Below are 13,755 nucleotides of genomic sequence, written 5' to 3' on the forward strand. Positions count from 1 at the left end.
TTCATGGAGAGGGCACGTCATGGAGAGAGCACGTCATGGTTGCTTAGCAAAGGCAGACGCCTCAGGGGCGCTTCTGCCCGAGCGCTTTGGAAAGAAGGAGAAAGCGGCGCGACTAGCGTTTTCCACGCGTTTTTAGGTGCGATATGTGAACGGCCCCTAAGAATTTTATTTGTGCAGATTCTCCAGTACAAGGTTGTTTGCAAATGTTTAGTCGTAAAAGCTGATAACATTGCTTTTTAACAGTTAACATTTAAAGCTTTACAAACATGTTATGTGATCAGTTTGTCGTTTACCAGTTCATAATTCAGACTTGCAGCCTGATTATGACTGAATGAGAGAGGTAAATGTTTGAGTATATTTAAAATGCACTTCTTTTCTAAGTATTCACTGCTCTTTTTCACACAGAAGGTTTTTTGTGTGTGTCCCAATTTTTTTTTTCCTGGACAACCTTCTGATGGATTTTACTTTAAATTGTGAGTTCCATTCAGGTTTCATGCCATTGGCACTTTTTTTTCGAAGGATTGTTTACAATTTCACAGCATAAGCTATAAAGCTTTTTCCCAGTAAATAATAAAATACAATGCACTGCAATTTTATTCTGTTTTATCCTTATACTTCGTGAAAATATGTTCTCAAAGATTCCTTAAGCTTTGTTTGGGATGTTAAACTACTTTAGGAGCTCTAAGGACTGCCATGGTGAAAACAATATTTGAAATCTCCTTGTGAATTTTGCTAGAGTATGGGTCAGTGTTTTGATTGCAGAAGAGTTCGACAAAGGATTACTAACATAATAAAACAACTCCAGGTATATTTTTGATGAGGATATGACAATGCAAAATTGTTAAAATCTCTTAAAAATCTATGCTGAATGATAAAGACCCTTTATTAATAATTTACTTGGGGAAAAAATGGAAAAAAACTAAAATATAAGTACATAAACCGATTAATCGTAAAAATAATCGACAGATTAATCGATTATCAAAATAATCGTTAGTTGCAGCCCTACATAATATATAAATATTAGATGAAACAAAACTGATTTAATTTATATGGGGGGGGGGGGGGTCTAACAAAATAACTCAAATTTAGACTTGGTTAAACTTAAAACTTATCTTGAAAAGATATATATATATATATATATATATATATATATATAATCTTAATAAATACTATAATAGTATAAGAATACATAATAAAATAACACTAATGTGTACATATTTTGCACTTTTCTTTTAATTTTAATTGGTCATTTTTAAAACCATTAATTATACTTTATTTCCAGAAGATTAAAAGCAGTCGGGATAGAGTGCAGATCACTCCTGCTGTCATTTATTCAAATAAAAGCGTTTGCAATACAATGTTTATGGACCAGTAAGAGGAAAACGGAACATGTATCATTTCAGTTATATCCTGCATAAAAGTTTGCAGCAGAAATAACAACATCAGCATATTACAATAATGGGCTGTTGTACATAATAAATCACAATTAACAAGTATGGATTCTATGTTTAACATAGACGTACATAAGGTACCTAAAATCACAACAGTCCCTAAACATTATTTTTATTTTATATTATATGCATTTATTTTGTCTATGATATATCAGTGCGTTCCATTCCATTGGTCTCTGTAAAAGTTGACATAAGTAAACCTATGGAAAAATAAATGATTACAGCCATAGTTCAAAGACAAGTGAAGTAATATATACATCTGGTTCATGCTTGGCTCACAAAAAAAAAAGTAAATGTAAATGTACAAAAATAAAAAAGTACAAAACCAAGGAAAAGAACAATTGTACAGTTGTACAAATAATACAAAAGTATAATTACATATTTATAGTAATAACACAAAACAGACAAACTCAAACAAAGAAGCTATCCCTGACTTTACTGCTCTTGATGGGAAGAAAATAAAATGTTTTAGCCATTAAAAAAAACATGGCTGAAGTTTGACACATAGAAGAGAGGGGCGGAGCTCTGATTTTGCTCCTCCCACATTGCAGAGTCCATGTAGCTTTAGCGACGGAACCAAACCCAGCTGTTGATAAGCCAGAAAGCTACAGTGACGGAATACATGATCATTTCTCTCTTGACTCTCTCTTTGTTCTCCTCCTCCAAGAGCTGCAAACGCCGGTTCAGCTTGACAATCTGTAAGATTTTAAATTGTATTAGATTTTTAAAAAAGAAATTAATACTTTTATTCAGCAAGGATTGCATTTTAATTAATCTGAATGCTAGTGTGCGTAAAATATTAATCATTATTTTTTACGTTTCTTTTTTTAAACACTGCACAATGTTAAGCAGCGGAATAATACCTGTCTGCGTAGAGAGGTGGCATCCACAAGAGCCATGTCATCTGCTCCTCCCTCTGTAGTTGAGTCCAGCGGGGCCAGGGCATGCCTGTCAAATACATCATCTCATTTCATAAAACACTGAGATTATATTGAAAGGACAGAGAGAAAAACAGATGAGAGGGAAGAGATGAGAGGAAGTTACCTGCCGTCATGCTGGGGGTTAGAGAGGGTTGAACCCCCTCTAAGAGATGGCTGGCTGAGAAGCGGAAGATATTTTGGAGAAAGTGAGAGAAGGAAAGGACAAAAGGAGAAATACACAGACAGACCAACTTTAATAACATGCAAATGCGCTTTAACTAATATAAAATAGGTATATGCTGCAGGTGGTCTTTGTCTCACAGACCCTGTCAATAATTTTTCTAATCAAATAAACCCTGCAAAAGAAACCAGCCAACTGCACAGACGTAAACACAAAAATATTAAATAAATTCCATTTAAAAATATGTTACAACAGGAGTTGGTTTAAATTGTAATTACTGTTGTCTGTATTTTTGATCTAATAAATGTGTGTGTGTGTGTGTGTGTTTTAAGGAATATTACAATAATAAAATAATTTAAATATAACAACATTTATATTAATGACAGTTCTCATGTCAACAAAATACAAGCCACACATTTCAGTTTTTTAAAATATGGCTGATTTTTTTTCTTAATTTAACAAAAAAAAAAAAAAAAAAAAAAAAAAAAAATTATATATATATATATATATATATATATATATATATATATATATATATATATATATATATATATATATATATATATATATATATATATATATTATTTTTTTTGCTTTTCATGCCACAAATGCTGTCAATAGATCGAACTTGTAATGAACACAAACAGTTCTTTAAAAACTATACAGCAATGCCACAAACCTCTTGTGTAAACAACTGAAATCTAAAAGCTCAAAAAAAGGAGAAAGGATTCAAACAAAAGAAAGAAAGAAAGAAAAAGAAAGAAAATCTTGCACACATTCCTAGTCATGCCAAACAGAAAACCCCAAACCAAGAGGCTGAGGAAGAAACGGAGCTTAGGAAAGCAGCGTGTCCACATCCAACAGCAAACAACACAAGCTGTCATTTAACAAAATACCTCTAAAATGTTTAGTGTGTTGTGCTTTGTGGTTTAAAGTATGACATTTTGTCTGCCAGTCCTAATATGCTTAGTGCATTTTCTCACCAAATCAGAATGACACGTGAAATGTCATGGAGGACTTTGGACCTGGCCTAATCTAACACATTTGATTGGTTACTCAGTGAAGCATCATCTAATTTAGCCAGAAGTCATTCTCTCATGGCAGATTCAGGGGGTCTGATGTCAAAGGTCACCTGCGCTGGTTCTCGTCCAGGACCTCCAGGACCTGCTGGTAGGCCCGGCGGGTGGTTGACTGGATGAAGGAAAGGACACCGCGGGAGCTGAAGAGGTTAACCCCGTCCTCGGCACCACCGAGAGGAGCCATAGTGCGCAATGCAGCAGAGGGGGAGAGAGTCATACTGACCGAATCAAACAGAGAGAGAGAGAGAGGACACGTAACGGAAGTACAAGAAAGAAGGCGAGAGAGTGAAATAGAAGTTGGAGAAAGAAATAAAGACTGCAACCGATGGGCAACAGCCTCACCATTTATTTATAAAAACAACACTAGGTCACAACCCCAATACAAACCCTTCAACAAGCAGACACACACACACACACACACACACACACACACCGGAGTCTCTAAATATCACAACCTCAAAAGTGGATTTGAAAAGGCTGAACTCACATCAGACTAACAATGAGGCCGTAGAATCCTTCTACAGTACTCCAAACAGACACAACTTCACCTCTGAGATCCTTACAAGAAGTCTGCCTCAGAAACACAGCTCAGGTATTTATGTAATTTTATCTTAAAAAAAAAATGCTTTTAAACAGTGATATGTATTTAAATACAAACAAATCTTATATTAGTATATTATGATCCTGTTCAAATATATTATTTTCTAAAATTTTCTAAAAATCTAAACTTTGCTAAAAAGAAGTTTGGCTGATGGACGCGACACATTTAGATAAGTAGCAGAAGCTGTACTAGTCTTAATTTTATTGGGGTCTATAAAACGAAAAAGAGATGCTGGTCAATGCTAGGTTTACATACTTTTACTGACAGATCAGCCAATCAGAAAACAGAAAACACAAGCATGTCAAAACAAGGAAACAACAGGCTGAAGGAGAATGACTGATCTGTATTTATTTTAGTACAAGTACAAACCCTCCGTGTGAACAGCTACAGGAGTGGCCATTCATTAGAATAGAATAGAATAGAATAGAATAAAGAACAATAGAGTAGAATAGAGCTGTCAAGCAGTCATGGCATGAGGGAAAACCATTGACAAAGCAACTCTAACCTACACTGACCAATATCACAAGTTGTTTTATATTGTGATAAAATTGGTCTTGACCACGACTGACAAGTGTGATTGCACCACTCCTGTACATGCAGTAACATGCACTGAGGTAAAAAAAAAAAAAGAAAAAAAGCACAAAAGCCAAACCGAAACTTCTCGAAACTATACAATATTCATGCATGGCTCTAACTCACCCCCTTTGATACAGTGCCATGAAAGAAGAAAGAGAGACACCAGGGAGGAGGAAAAACATATAATGGAGTGAGAGGGCCATGTTGACAGGGCAAAGGTGAAACAAAAGTACATGTGCAAGTGTATTTGTGGCTTTGCACTTACATGGAGTCATTTCTGGCAAGCTGGCCATTGTGATGCACACTTGTGTTCTCGCTGACCGAGCGCTCTCTGCGTGTCCTGGTTTGCATGCGCACCTGTGAGAAGCAGAAAAAACAAACACTGACAGGTTTTTCCTCATTTTATTAAACTGAGACATTGTTATACCTTTTTTAGTGACGTTCACTACCGGTCGCATTTACACAGCTTCTGTCTAGCTAAATTCGGTCTGTCCCACTTACTTCTTCACTGGGCTGGCTGGTGGAGCTCTGGTGCTCCATTTCGAGAAAGTCGATGGGCGTTTCGCTGAGCGTGAGGACCCGAGGTGGGGTCTTGAGGGACAGTGTTGACTCCATCGGGGTGGACTGGATGAGGTCCAGATCTCTGGGAAACTGCATGTCATTCCTGTCTCCTAAAAAAAGAAATGAAAGTCAGTGGGGTCCAAAACAACTTTATATTATAGAAACCAAAATCTCAGAGAATATTTACTAAAAAAATCTTCTTTTGTGTTCCACTGAAAATCGTCTGAGAGGGAGAGTAAATAAGGACAGAAATGACATTTTTGGATGTTAATTGTTTTGTTTTTTTGATAATGTTAATGGAGTGCCACAGGAATGATGTACTTTTGTAGGCCAAAACTGTCACTTTTTTGTGTTTATCACACATTCCAGACATGATGTCAGTGAGTTTCTTCAAATGAGTTTATAGTTTAATGCCTCAAATAAAGTCTGTGCTTAGCACAAGATTTTCATGTTTAGTTCTACAACATAAAATAGATCAAATTTACCAGTCTGCGTTACGGCATTGTGTTTAAAATCAATTTTGTGCAAACTATTCGACCTGTCAATGAAAATGTTTTTAAATATAAATAATGAAAGCTGTCAGATGCTTAGTGGTGACTTTGGTGTAGTTCATTTATAGACTATGTTTAGCTTTTTATTTTTGTGGTGTTTGTATTTAGACTTGAAAAGTTGTGAATATTATCATGATGCACAAAATATGTAACTATCCTGAACTTTTGGTGGTCAGAGAGCCTATTTTCTGCAATAATCCAAAAGCCAATGCAAAATCCTATTGGGTTTATGTCAAGGGAACCAGGGTAATGCAAACTTCTGGGTTAGCCAACAAAAATCATCACTGCAGCACTCAATAAACTCTTCTATCCCACTTTAATGTGAAAGATCTTCCCATTTCATACCTGCCACTACAATTCTCTCGGGAACGTGCATCATTGCCGTGTGGAGCATCTCATGCTCTGAAATGTCCTGCTCTTCAGGGTTATACGGAGCCACTTTGAGCTGCTCAGGAATACGCATCCTCTGACTGATGCCCTCTGTGTACTCCAGCTCATAGTGGATCCGGTTCATCTCCGCCATCTCGGCTGTGGGAGAGGGGAACGCTGCTTCATTCATCTACAGGGAAAGAGGAGGAAGGCTGTGATGGGAGGACCTAAACAGGTCAATCAATCCAAAAATTCTAAAGGAATGTGCAATTCTTACTGGAATTTTATCATACATTAAAACCAATCTGAAATGGGATTAAATAGGAATCCTCTTAAAGACTGGAATGCACAACACAACTTTAAAATTCTAAACAGATTTTTAAAACACTAGGCATTATACACTTATCGACTTTGTAAATAGTGACAAAGGAAAACTGGTTATCATACACTATGACTGGGGATCACACACTACCAGACTTTCAAGTTGTTCCGATCACAACAAACTCAAGCAGACACGTGTGCCTTGTTGCTAGGAGAAGCGTGACAAATGAAAACAACATGTTTTCTAAAATGGGTTAAAAGCTAAAATAAAATTGTGGTCTGTGACCATCATACACTGTGCGGATTTCTATAGATTCAGTCAACTCAAATCTACAGACTGGCACTGACTCTTGGCAACTTGTGACAACTTCTCCAGACAGTAAATTTGTGGAAAATCAGGCCAAAAATGTGTGCATTGTATTCCAGGCTTAAGAATCAAATTCAGTCTCAATGAACGCACACAATGTTTTGATGTTTTTTATCTGTAAATTCTTACCTGCAGTGTGCTGAATCATAAATTTGCTTTTATTTTTGTTTATGTGCATTTGTCATTTTCATTTTTTTTTTAATTAAACTTTAACCAGCTTTTATTTACATTTACATTTATTCATTTAGCTGACACTTTTATCCAAAGCGACTTACAATTGCTATATATGTCAGAGGTCGCACGCCTCTGGAGCAACTAGGGGTTAAGTGTCTTGCTCAGGGACACATTGGTGTCACACAGTGGATTCGAACCCGGGTCTCTCACGCCAAAGGTATGTGTCTTATCCACTGTGCCAACACCACCCTATTTCATTAAATTGTTTAGTAATTTTAATACTTAAGCTTATTTATCTTATACTATAGACTTTTTGAATTATTATTATTTCAATTAGTTGCCATGGCAGAATTTCTACTTTTTTTCTTTCAGTTTAAGTTTTTTCTAATATTTATATTTTATTTCAGTTACCAATTATTACTAGCTTTAGTTTCGGTTACCAATAACAACACTGGTTTTAAATGATCTGGTTTGGTAATGATTAAACACAATGAAGATCCCTTACAGTTCCTTTCAAATGATAAGACAGAATACCTCCAAACACCAAACAATGCTTCATAACCTTTTATACAGCAAAACCGGAATCACTAGTTGTCCAACCAGGCCTGTAACATTTTCCCCCAAATACAAAAAAGCTCATTAGACTGTCCGCTTGGTTGTGAGGTAACTAAATAATACTAGATGTATGTAATAAAGATAAATAACCCATCCACCCACTATCAAGCCCAGATCCTCAGGCTAAACTGAAGCACAGAAAAAAAAGCACCGGTCTTCTGGTTTGATCAGGAGATCAACTATTTCAGGAAGCAAAATGCCACTGATTACACTGGCAGCTCCAAAGTTTAATCCTTAGTAAGCATGCCTACTGAATGAATGATTTTTTAAATTGTGTTTCAGGAAGTTATCCAACAAAAACAACATCAATCTGGACGTTTTTGGTTTCATGCTAGTTACAAGACAGCATTGACAGCAGCAGTAACGTTACTACTTGCAACGTTTCGTTTTGAATGTTTGGGTGGACCAATTAAAATCAAACAGAAAATACATAACAAGGTTAAAAACTTTAATGTGTCATATTTGGGTCCTAAACTCTATGGAAATCAATGATGAGTACAACAGGGCCCCAGAGTATCTAACGTTACATCAATGACAGCTGATAGAGGGCCAAAGCATGACCAAAAACCACATCACAACTCTTCTAAACTCGTATGTTACCTTCACTGAGATCAGATCCGCCGAACGTGTAGAGACGGTTAAGTTAAATGCAATCGTAAAATCCGGTTGTTTTTTTGATTTTTTTTAGGAAAAAGACTCAACCAGCTCAACCCAGAACGCACCACAGCTGCGTGAAGCTGGCTGACGCTGAAGCATTTATTCAAAATAAAAGTCCCTAGCCATGTCATTTAAAAGTCACGCGTTTTCACTTTCTCTTCTGGTAAAAGTTTGTTAATTATCACAGTCTGTAAAATACATTTGAAATAACATAATAATTTACAGTTCAAGTTTATTTTGAATTGCAATGATTAAAAAATAATTATTTAAGATTGATTTCTATTAAAGTTGTTTGACTTTTTGATTAAAAAAAAAACGGTCCACCAGCTGAATAAACGCGTTAAGTTGTGGTAAGATTAAATGGTAAATTTCTGTTACTTCACATAAAATAACGACTACTACAGGCACAGCAAGAACATTTAGTAGAATAAAACCTAACTGCTTTGTACTGTGGTATTACAAAATGATACAAAAGGATATTCATAAATGTAAAATACACAAACAACCTTGATGCTATGGGGCATCGTGTTTCCATTGTGGCCCCTAGCGGTTTCGTGTGCGATTGTCCAGTCTGTCTCGGTGAGAGCAGTTGATACCTGCTCCAGGACTTTAGGATGCACAATCATTTCAATCTGCAAGGAGAAAACTTATAGTGCTTTCATGAAGTTATTAACTGCAACTCCTTACTTGTGTATAATGAACTGATCAGACCTTTTAAAGTGGAGGGTGGGCTCCTGAAACCTGCTCACCATAAGACCTGAAGAGTGTTACAGTATACTGCATGCGGGCGCAGCATCACAGGACATGCAGCCCGACATGTGAGTGACTGCATTTTATCTGAAACTGGCTATATATTATATTTACTTTGCATCAAGTTTTGTGGTCTCCAAAGTCGTAGACGGGAAATTATTATCTGAAACCTATTTGTGTGTCACCTTTTCCAGCGGTGAACTCTTGCTCTGTGAAGAATGGTGACTGTGAGCACAGGTGTGTTGTTCTGGGGCACAAGCAGTACAAGTGTGAATGTCGCAGCAACTACCAGCTCAAAAGAGTCGGCAAACACCGTGAACGTGAGTTCACACGTATATGCCTTCTATGAATTCCTGATTTTACTGTAGTGATATATTTATTGTTATGTAAAGTCTTGTGTGTGTGTGCTGTGTGTCTCAGTTAAGGACCCCTTTAAGGAACATAAAGGCGGATGTTTTCATATCTGCAGTAATTTGAATGGACAGGCACCATGCAGCTGCAGATCAGGATACAGAATGGCAGAATAGAACTTCAAAGATTGGTTATAGTGCATGACATGTACACACGTATATGTAGATTTCTTTAGAGATAAATATTGTTTATTTTACTATCTTGCGCCAGCTTAGACATTAAAGGGGACATCGTGGTGTTTTCATATAATGTGTCTTAGGGTGTGGATACAACCACCATACAATGAAAAAAAATCCATTCTATTTACTTATGCATTCTCTGTCTCCTTTAGCTTGTACTCAGGGCACATATGGTGTTCAGTGTAACAGTTTGTGTGTTTGTAAGAACTGGGGCCACTGTGACCCAGTGATGGGGAAGTGCTTGTGTCCTCCAGGGGTCCACGGTCTGCACTGTGAAAACAGTGCAGCACACATGCTTTCAGTCTCGTTTTCTTTTTTAACTGTGTTTTAACATCTTCAATTCTTCATGGCTTGTGACATTTCCTCTCTACTTACTGTATGTCATATTTCATTATTCATAACCTTCTTTTACTTTTGTAATGCTCCACATTTCTGTCTTGTGTAGTCTCATGAGGAAAATATAGAGAAATATGAGAAGAGGTATTTCTTTTTCTTTCCTCAGTTCTAGTCTTTTCTATGTGTCTCTTGTTCGATACTCTACAAGCGTCTCAGTTCCATTACAGCACACAAAAAAAAATATTTTTAGAAGCAAGGCAACTTTTTTTAGTTTAAAGAACAATTATGCATTATTGGTCAAAAGTGTGGGATCAGTAAGATTTTTTTAAAAGAGAAAATAAGTCTAGATTTATTTATCAAAGATGCATTAAATTGAACCAAACAGACAGTAAAGACATTTATAATGTTACAAAAGACTTTAACTTTCATTAAATTCAGTTCGTTTTTTTTACAGTCATGTTCATCAAAGAATTCTGAAAAAAAGAAGATCTTGACACCACTTTTTGAATTTAACAGGCAACATCAAGACATAAGTAAAGTAAATGTTTAATAATGCCTACTTGTTTCACTTACTATTTTTAAAATCGCAGGCAGTATGCATTGTTTACTGTGCAGTATTCAGTAAATAATAAGCTGATAGTTTATTCTGAGCTTTCAAAGGATTCCTAATTTCCAAATGTGACAAAAATGGCTTTGCATCGCCCTCTAGAGACTGTCAGATATCAGTACACAGAACTGCTCTAAAGGCTCAGTTATTTTAATATCTCTGCATCAAAAAATCAATTGTGTCCAGTCAATCTTCAGGCAATATGTCCTTTTTAAAATTCCAAGGAGCAGATGCACTAAACACTCACGTGATCGACTGATGGAAGTGCCAGTCATTTCACAGTGTCTGTCAGTTTAGTTCAGTAGCATTGTATTAAAGAGAGAGAGAGAGTCATGGAATAAACATGTTTCATGTAGCTAGATTTATGGTGGACACACTGTGTGTGTGTTTATAAATAGGCTTTCCTTCTGTTTGCTGAAGAGAGAAATAAATGAATTTGAAGATCATGTTTAAAAAACATTTGAAGTGTCTGTTTTAGTTAAAAGTTTTTCTTGATCACTTACATACATTTTTTAGTCTTAATTGCTTAAACAGATGGTTTTGTCTCGCTCGAACGGAGCCTTTTATCCCATCTTCGGGGGGGATTGGGTGAAGTGAGTTTGAGGGAGAGCGCTTTGCAGTTTCTGTGGAGGACAAGAAAAAGAGAGAGTGAGTGAGTGTATTCAGACAGGATAGACAGATGTGCCAATGTGAACTGAAGTGCAATGCTAAGTGCTTCTGTTAGCTCATCTGTTACCTGTCACCTCGTTTTCACTGAACAGATATCTTTTTCACCTCGTTTTCACTGAACAAACAAAATTATGGTTTCTGTCTCTTTCGATGTGAAGCAGGCTATTACTGTAATAGTAGGAAATATTGATATTAATGATCAAAACATAAATAAATACATGTGGTGCATAAAATAAAATAAAAATAGATAAACACAATAAAATAAAATAAAATGGGCATGCAGAAGAACATCAATAAACATACAAATAGTAATCTTTACAAGTGTGTTTACATTCTCAAATTTCAAATGTGTGTTTTGATTTGCTCTATGAATACAAATGAATAATAAACATCATCTGTTTAGTGTGTGAGGCAGGTTTTTGGGGTGTAGGCTGTGCCAGTGTGGCAGTAATGCAGTAACCTGTGAGGCCAGCAGTGGGCGCTGTGTTTGTGAGGCTGGATAGACTGGCATTGTATGAATATCATACTAATATACTACTCTTACTAGTTCTGCAGTATATAGTATGCATAATGTGCATGGTATGCAAAAATGATGGGGGAAAATAGATGTTTCATACACACAGGAACTATAATATTAGATATTATATCCCATAATGTTTTTTTACTTATTTGATATGACTGCAAAACTTTAAGACATTTCTACTCAAATTGAGAGTAAAATAATTTGAAATTGTACAATTCTTAATGACCAGACTACCCATATTCAACATAATGAGGTCATGTTGGTGCAATGTAGCATAGTGATATCTAAAATGTCCTATCTAAATACCCATTTAAATTTTTTTGCAGTATTTCAGTGTCAAGTATTATTTATGCACTAGAATAATATTTATTAATATTTTAATTAGTTTTTATATTCACAATTCGTATTATAGTGTAGTAATTTTAAAATGTGCTTTTGTCCCTAATTTGTGATCCTGGACAACAAAACCAGTCATAATGGTCAATATTTCTAAATTGAGATTTATACATTAAGCTGAATAAATAAGCTTTCCACTGATGTATGGTTTGTTACACACAGCCAAGCAACCTGAAAACACAAAAATGTTGTGTTTATTGTGCAGGAAAGAACTAGACGCAGGTAAGAAGGTTTTGCCCTCAATGACCTGAAGGTACAGAGTTGTATCTGCCTTCTAGTGGATAATCTAAGCCACTGACTAAACATCTCACAAACATACACACGCAGACACACCCTGCTGGATGCATGACAGCATCCTCTGCTTAATGAGACGGCCACATCCAGCTGCTGCACTTTATAAGAAAACCACAATGTACAGACATGCACACAGGGCCAAACATAGAAGCTGAGTCTTATCTTAGCTAAAATAAATAAATAAATAAACACCCCACATGTCAAACCCACACATACAAAATACACATACAAGCCAAACAAGCTCATACCTCGACTGATTCCATGCATGTATTTTCTTCGTTTTCAGCACCACATACACCAAAACTCAAACTACACTCACATTTTTACCAGTTTTCAGTCTGTAACTAATTGAATCAGATAACCGATTGTTAACTGACCACAAAACAATGGGAAGAAAACAACTTTTGAGGTGTTCTCAGAGGGCTGAAAGAAATAAAATGCCTAACGTGTTACCAGTGTAGTCTGATTCACAAACAAACTATTCTTATATATAATTTTTTAGTGAATCAGAAACACACTGTGGTATCAGTGATGTCCGATTCACAGACAAGTGATTCGTAAGAGCTGATCCTTTTGTAGTGAATCAAAAAGTACAGTTTAACCAGTGTATTCTGATTTACAAATTGACTAGATGTTTTTAGACGTATGATTTAAGATTCCTGCACTGATGTCATTATGTGAGTGATGAGTGAGTGTTTCAATGAGTGAACAGGAATCAAAAAGATGACATATTTCCAAACAGACAAGGCACAACCAGTGTAGTTTTATGAATGAGTGACTCTTATGAGCTGATGTTTTCATTGAATCAAAAACATCCAGCATAACTGGCATAGTATGCTTCAAAAACAAATTACTCTTATGAGAACTCTTATCTTTTAAACCAGTGAATCAAAAACATACAACACAACCAGTGTAGTCCCAATCACGAAAAATCTCAAAAGGGTCTTTCTGCAGAGAAAGAAAGTAAGCCAAAATAACTTCCTGTATCTGTGTGGTGTGGTTGAGTGAGTAGCGAACTATCATTCGTGTGGATTACCAGGGCTGATCTATTGTAGATTCTGCACGGCAGGGGAAAAGTGTAGTAGAACTGTCCAAAATCAACTAAAATCCAACAAAGAGGATTTGGATGGGGCAAAACCAGGTTTTAGGGGACCATAAGCATTCCAT

General features: G+C 36.1%; 1 protein-coding gene across 6 annotated transcripts; it reads right to left on the reverse strand.

Annotated features, from left to right (window-relative positions):
* Positions 1-1,302: 1,302 nt before the first annotated feature.
* LOC128029499 (mitochondrial fission factor homolog B) lies at positions 1,303-8,518 on the reverse strand. 6 transcript variants are annotated; one of them, XM_052617306.1, is made up of 9 exons: positions 8,367-8,518; positions 6,266-6,479; positions 5,557-5,592; positions 5,310-5,479; positions 5,074-5,165; positions 3,685-3,849; positions 2,496-2,549; positions 2,315-2,399; positions 1,303-2,147 (listed from the first exon to the last, which is right to left on the reverse strand). In XM_052617306.1, exons 2-9 carry the CDS (start codon positions 6,477-6,479, stop codon positions 2,016-2,018), a joined length of 948 nt encoding a protein of 315 aa, XP_052473266.1. In that variant the 5' UTR covers positions 8,367-8,518; the 3' UTR covers positions 1,303-2,015. The 6 variants fall into 6 exon arrangements, with proteins under 6 accessions (XP_052473266.1, XP_052473267.1, XP_052473268.1 ...); XM_052617307.1 differs by lacking the exon at positions 5,557-5,592; XM_052617308.1 differs by lacking the exon at positions 3,685-3,849.
* Positions 8,519-13,755: the final 5,237 nt, after the last annotated feature.

The sequence above is a fragment of the Carassius gibelio genome, chromosome A15, assembly GCF_023724105.1.
Source record: "Carassius gibelio isolate Cgi1373 ecotype wild population from Czech Republic chromosome A15, carGib1.2-hapl.c, whole genome shotgun sequence".
NCBI lineage: Eukaryota > Metazoa > Chordata > Actinopteri > Cypriniformes > Cyprinidae > Carassius > Carassius gibelio.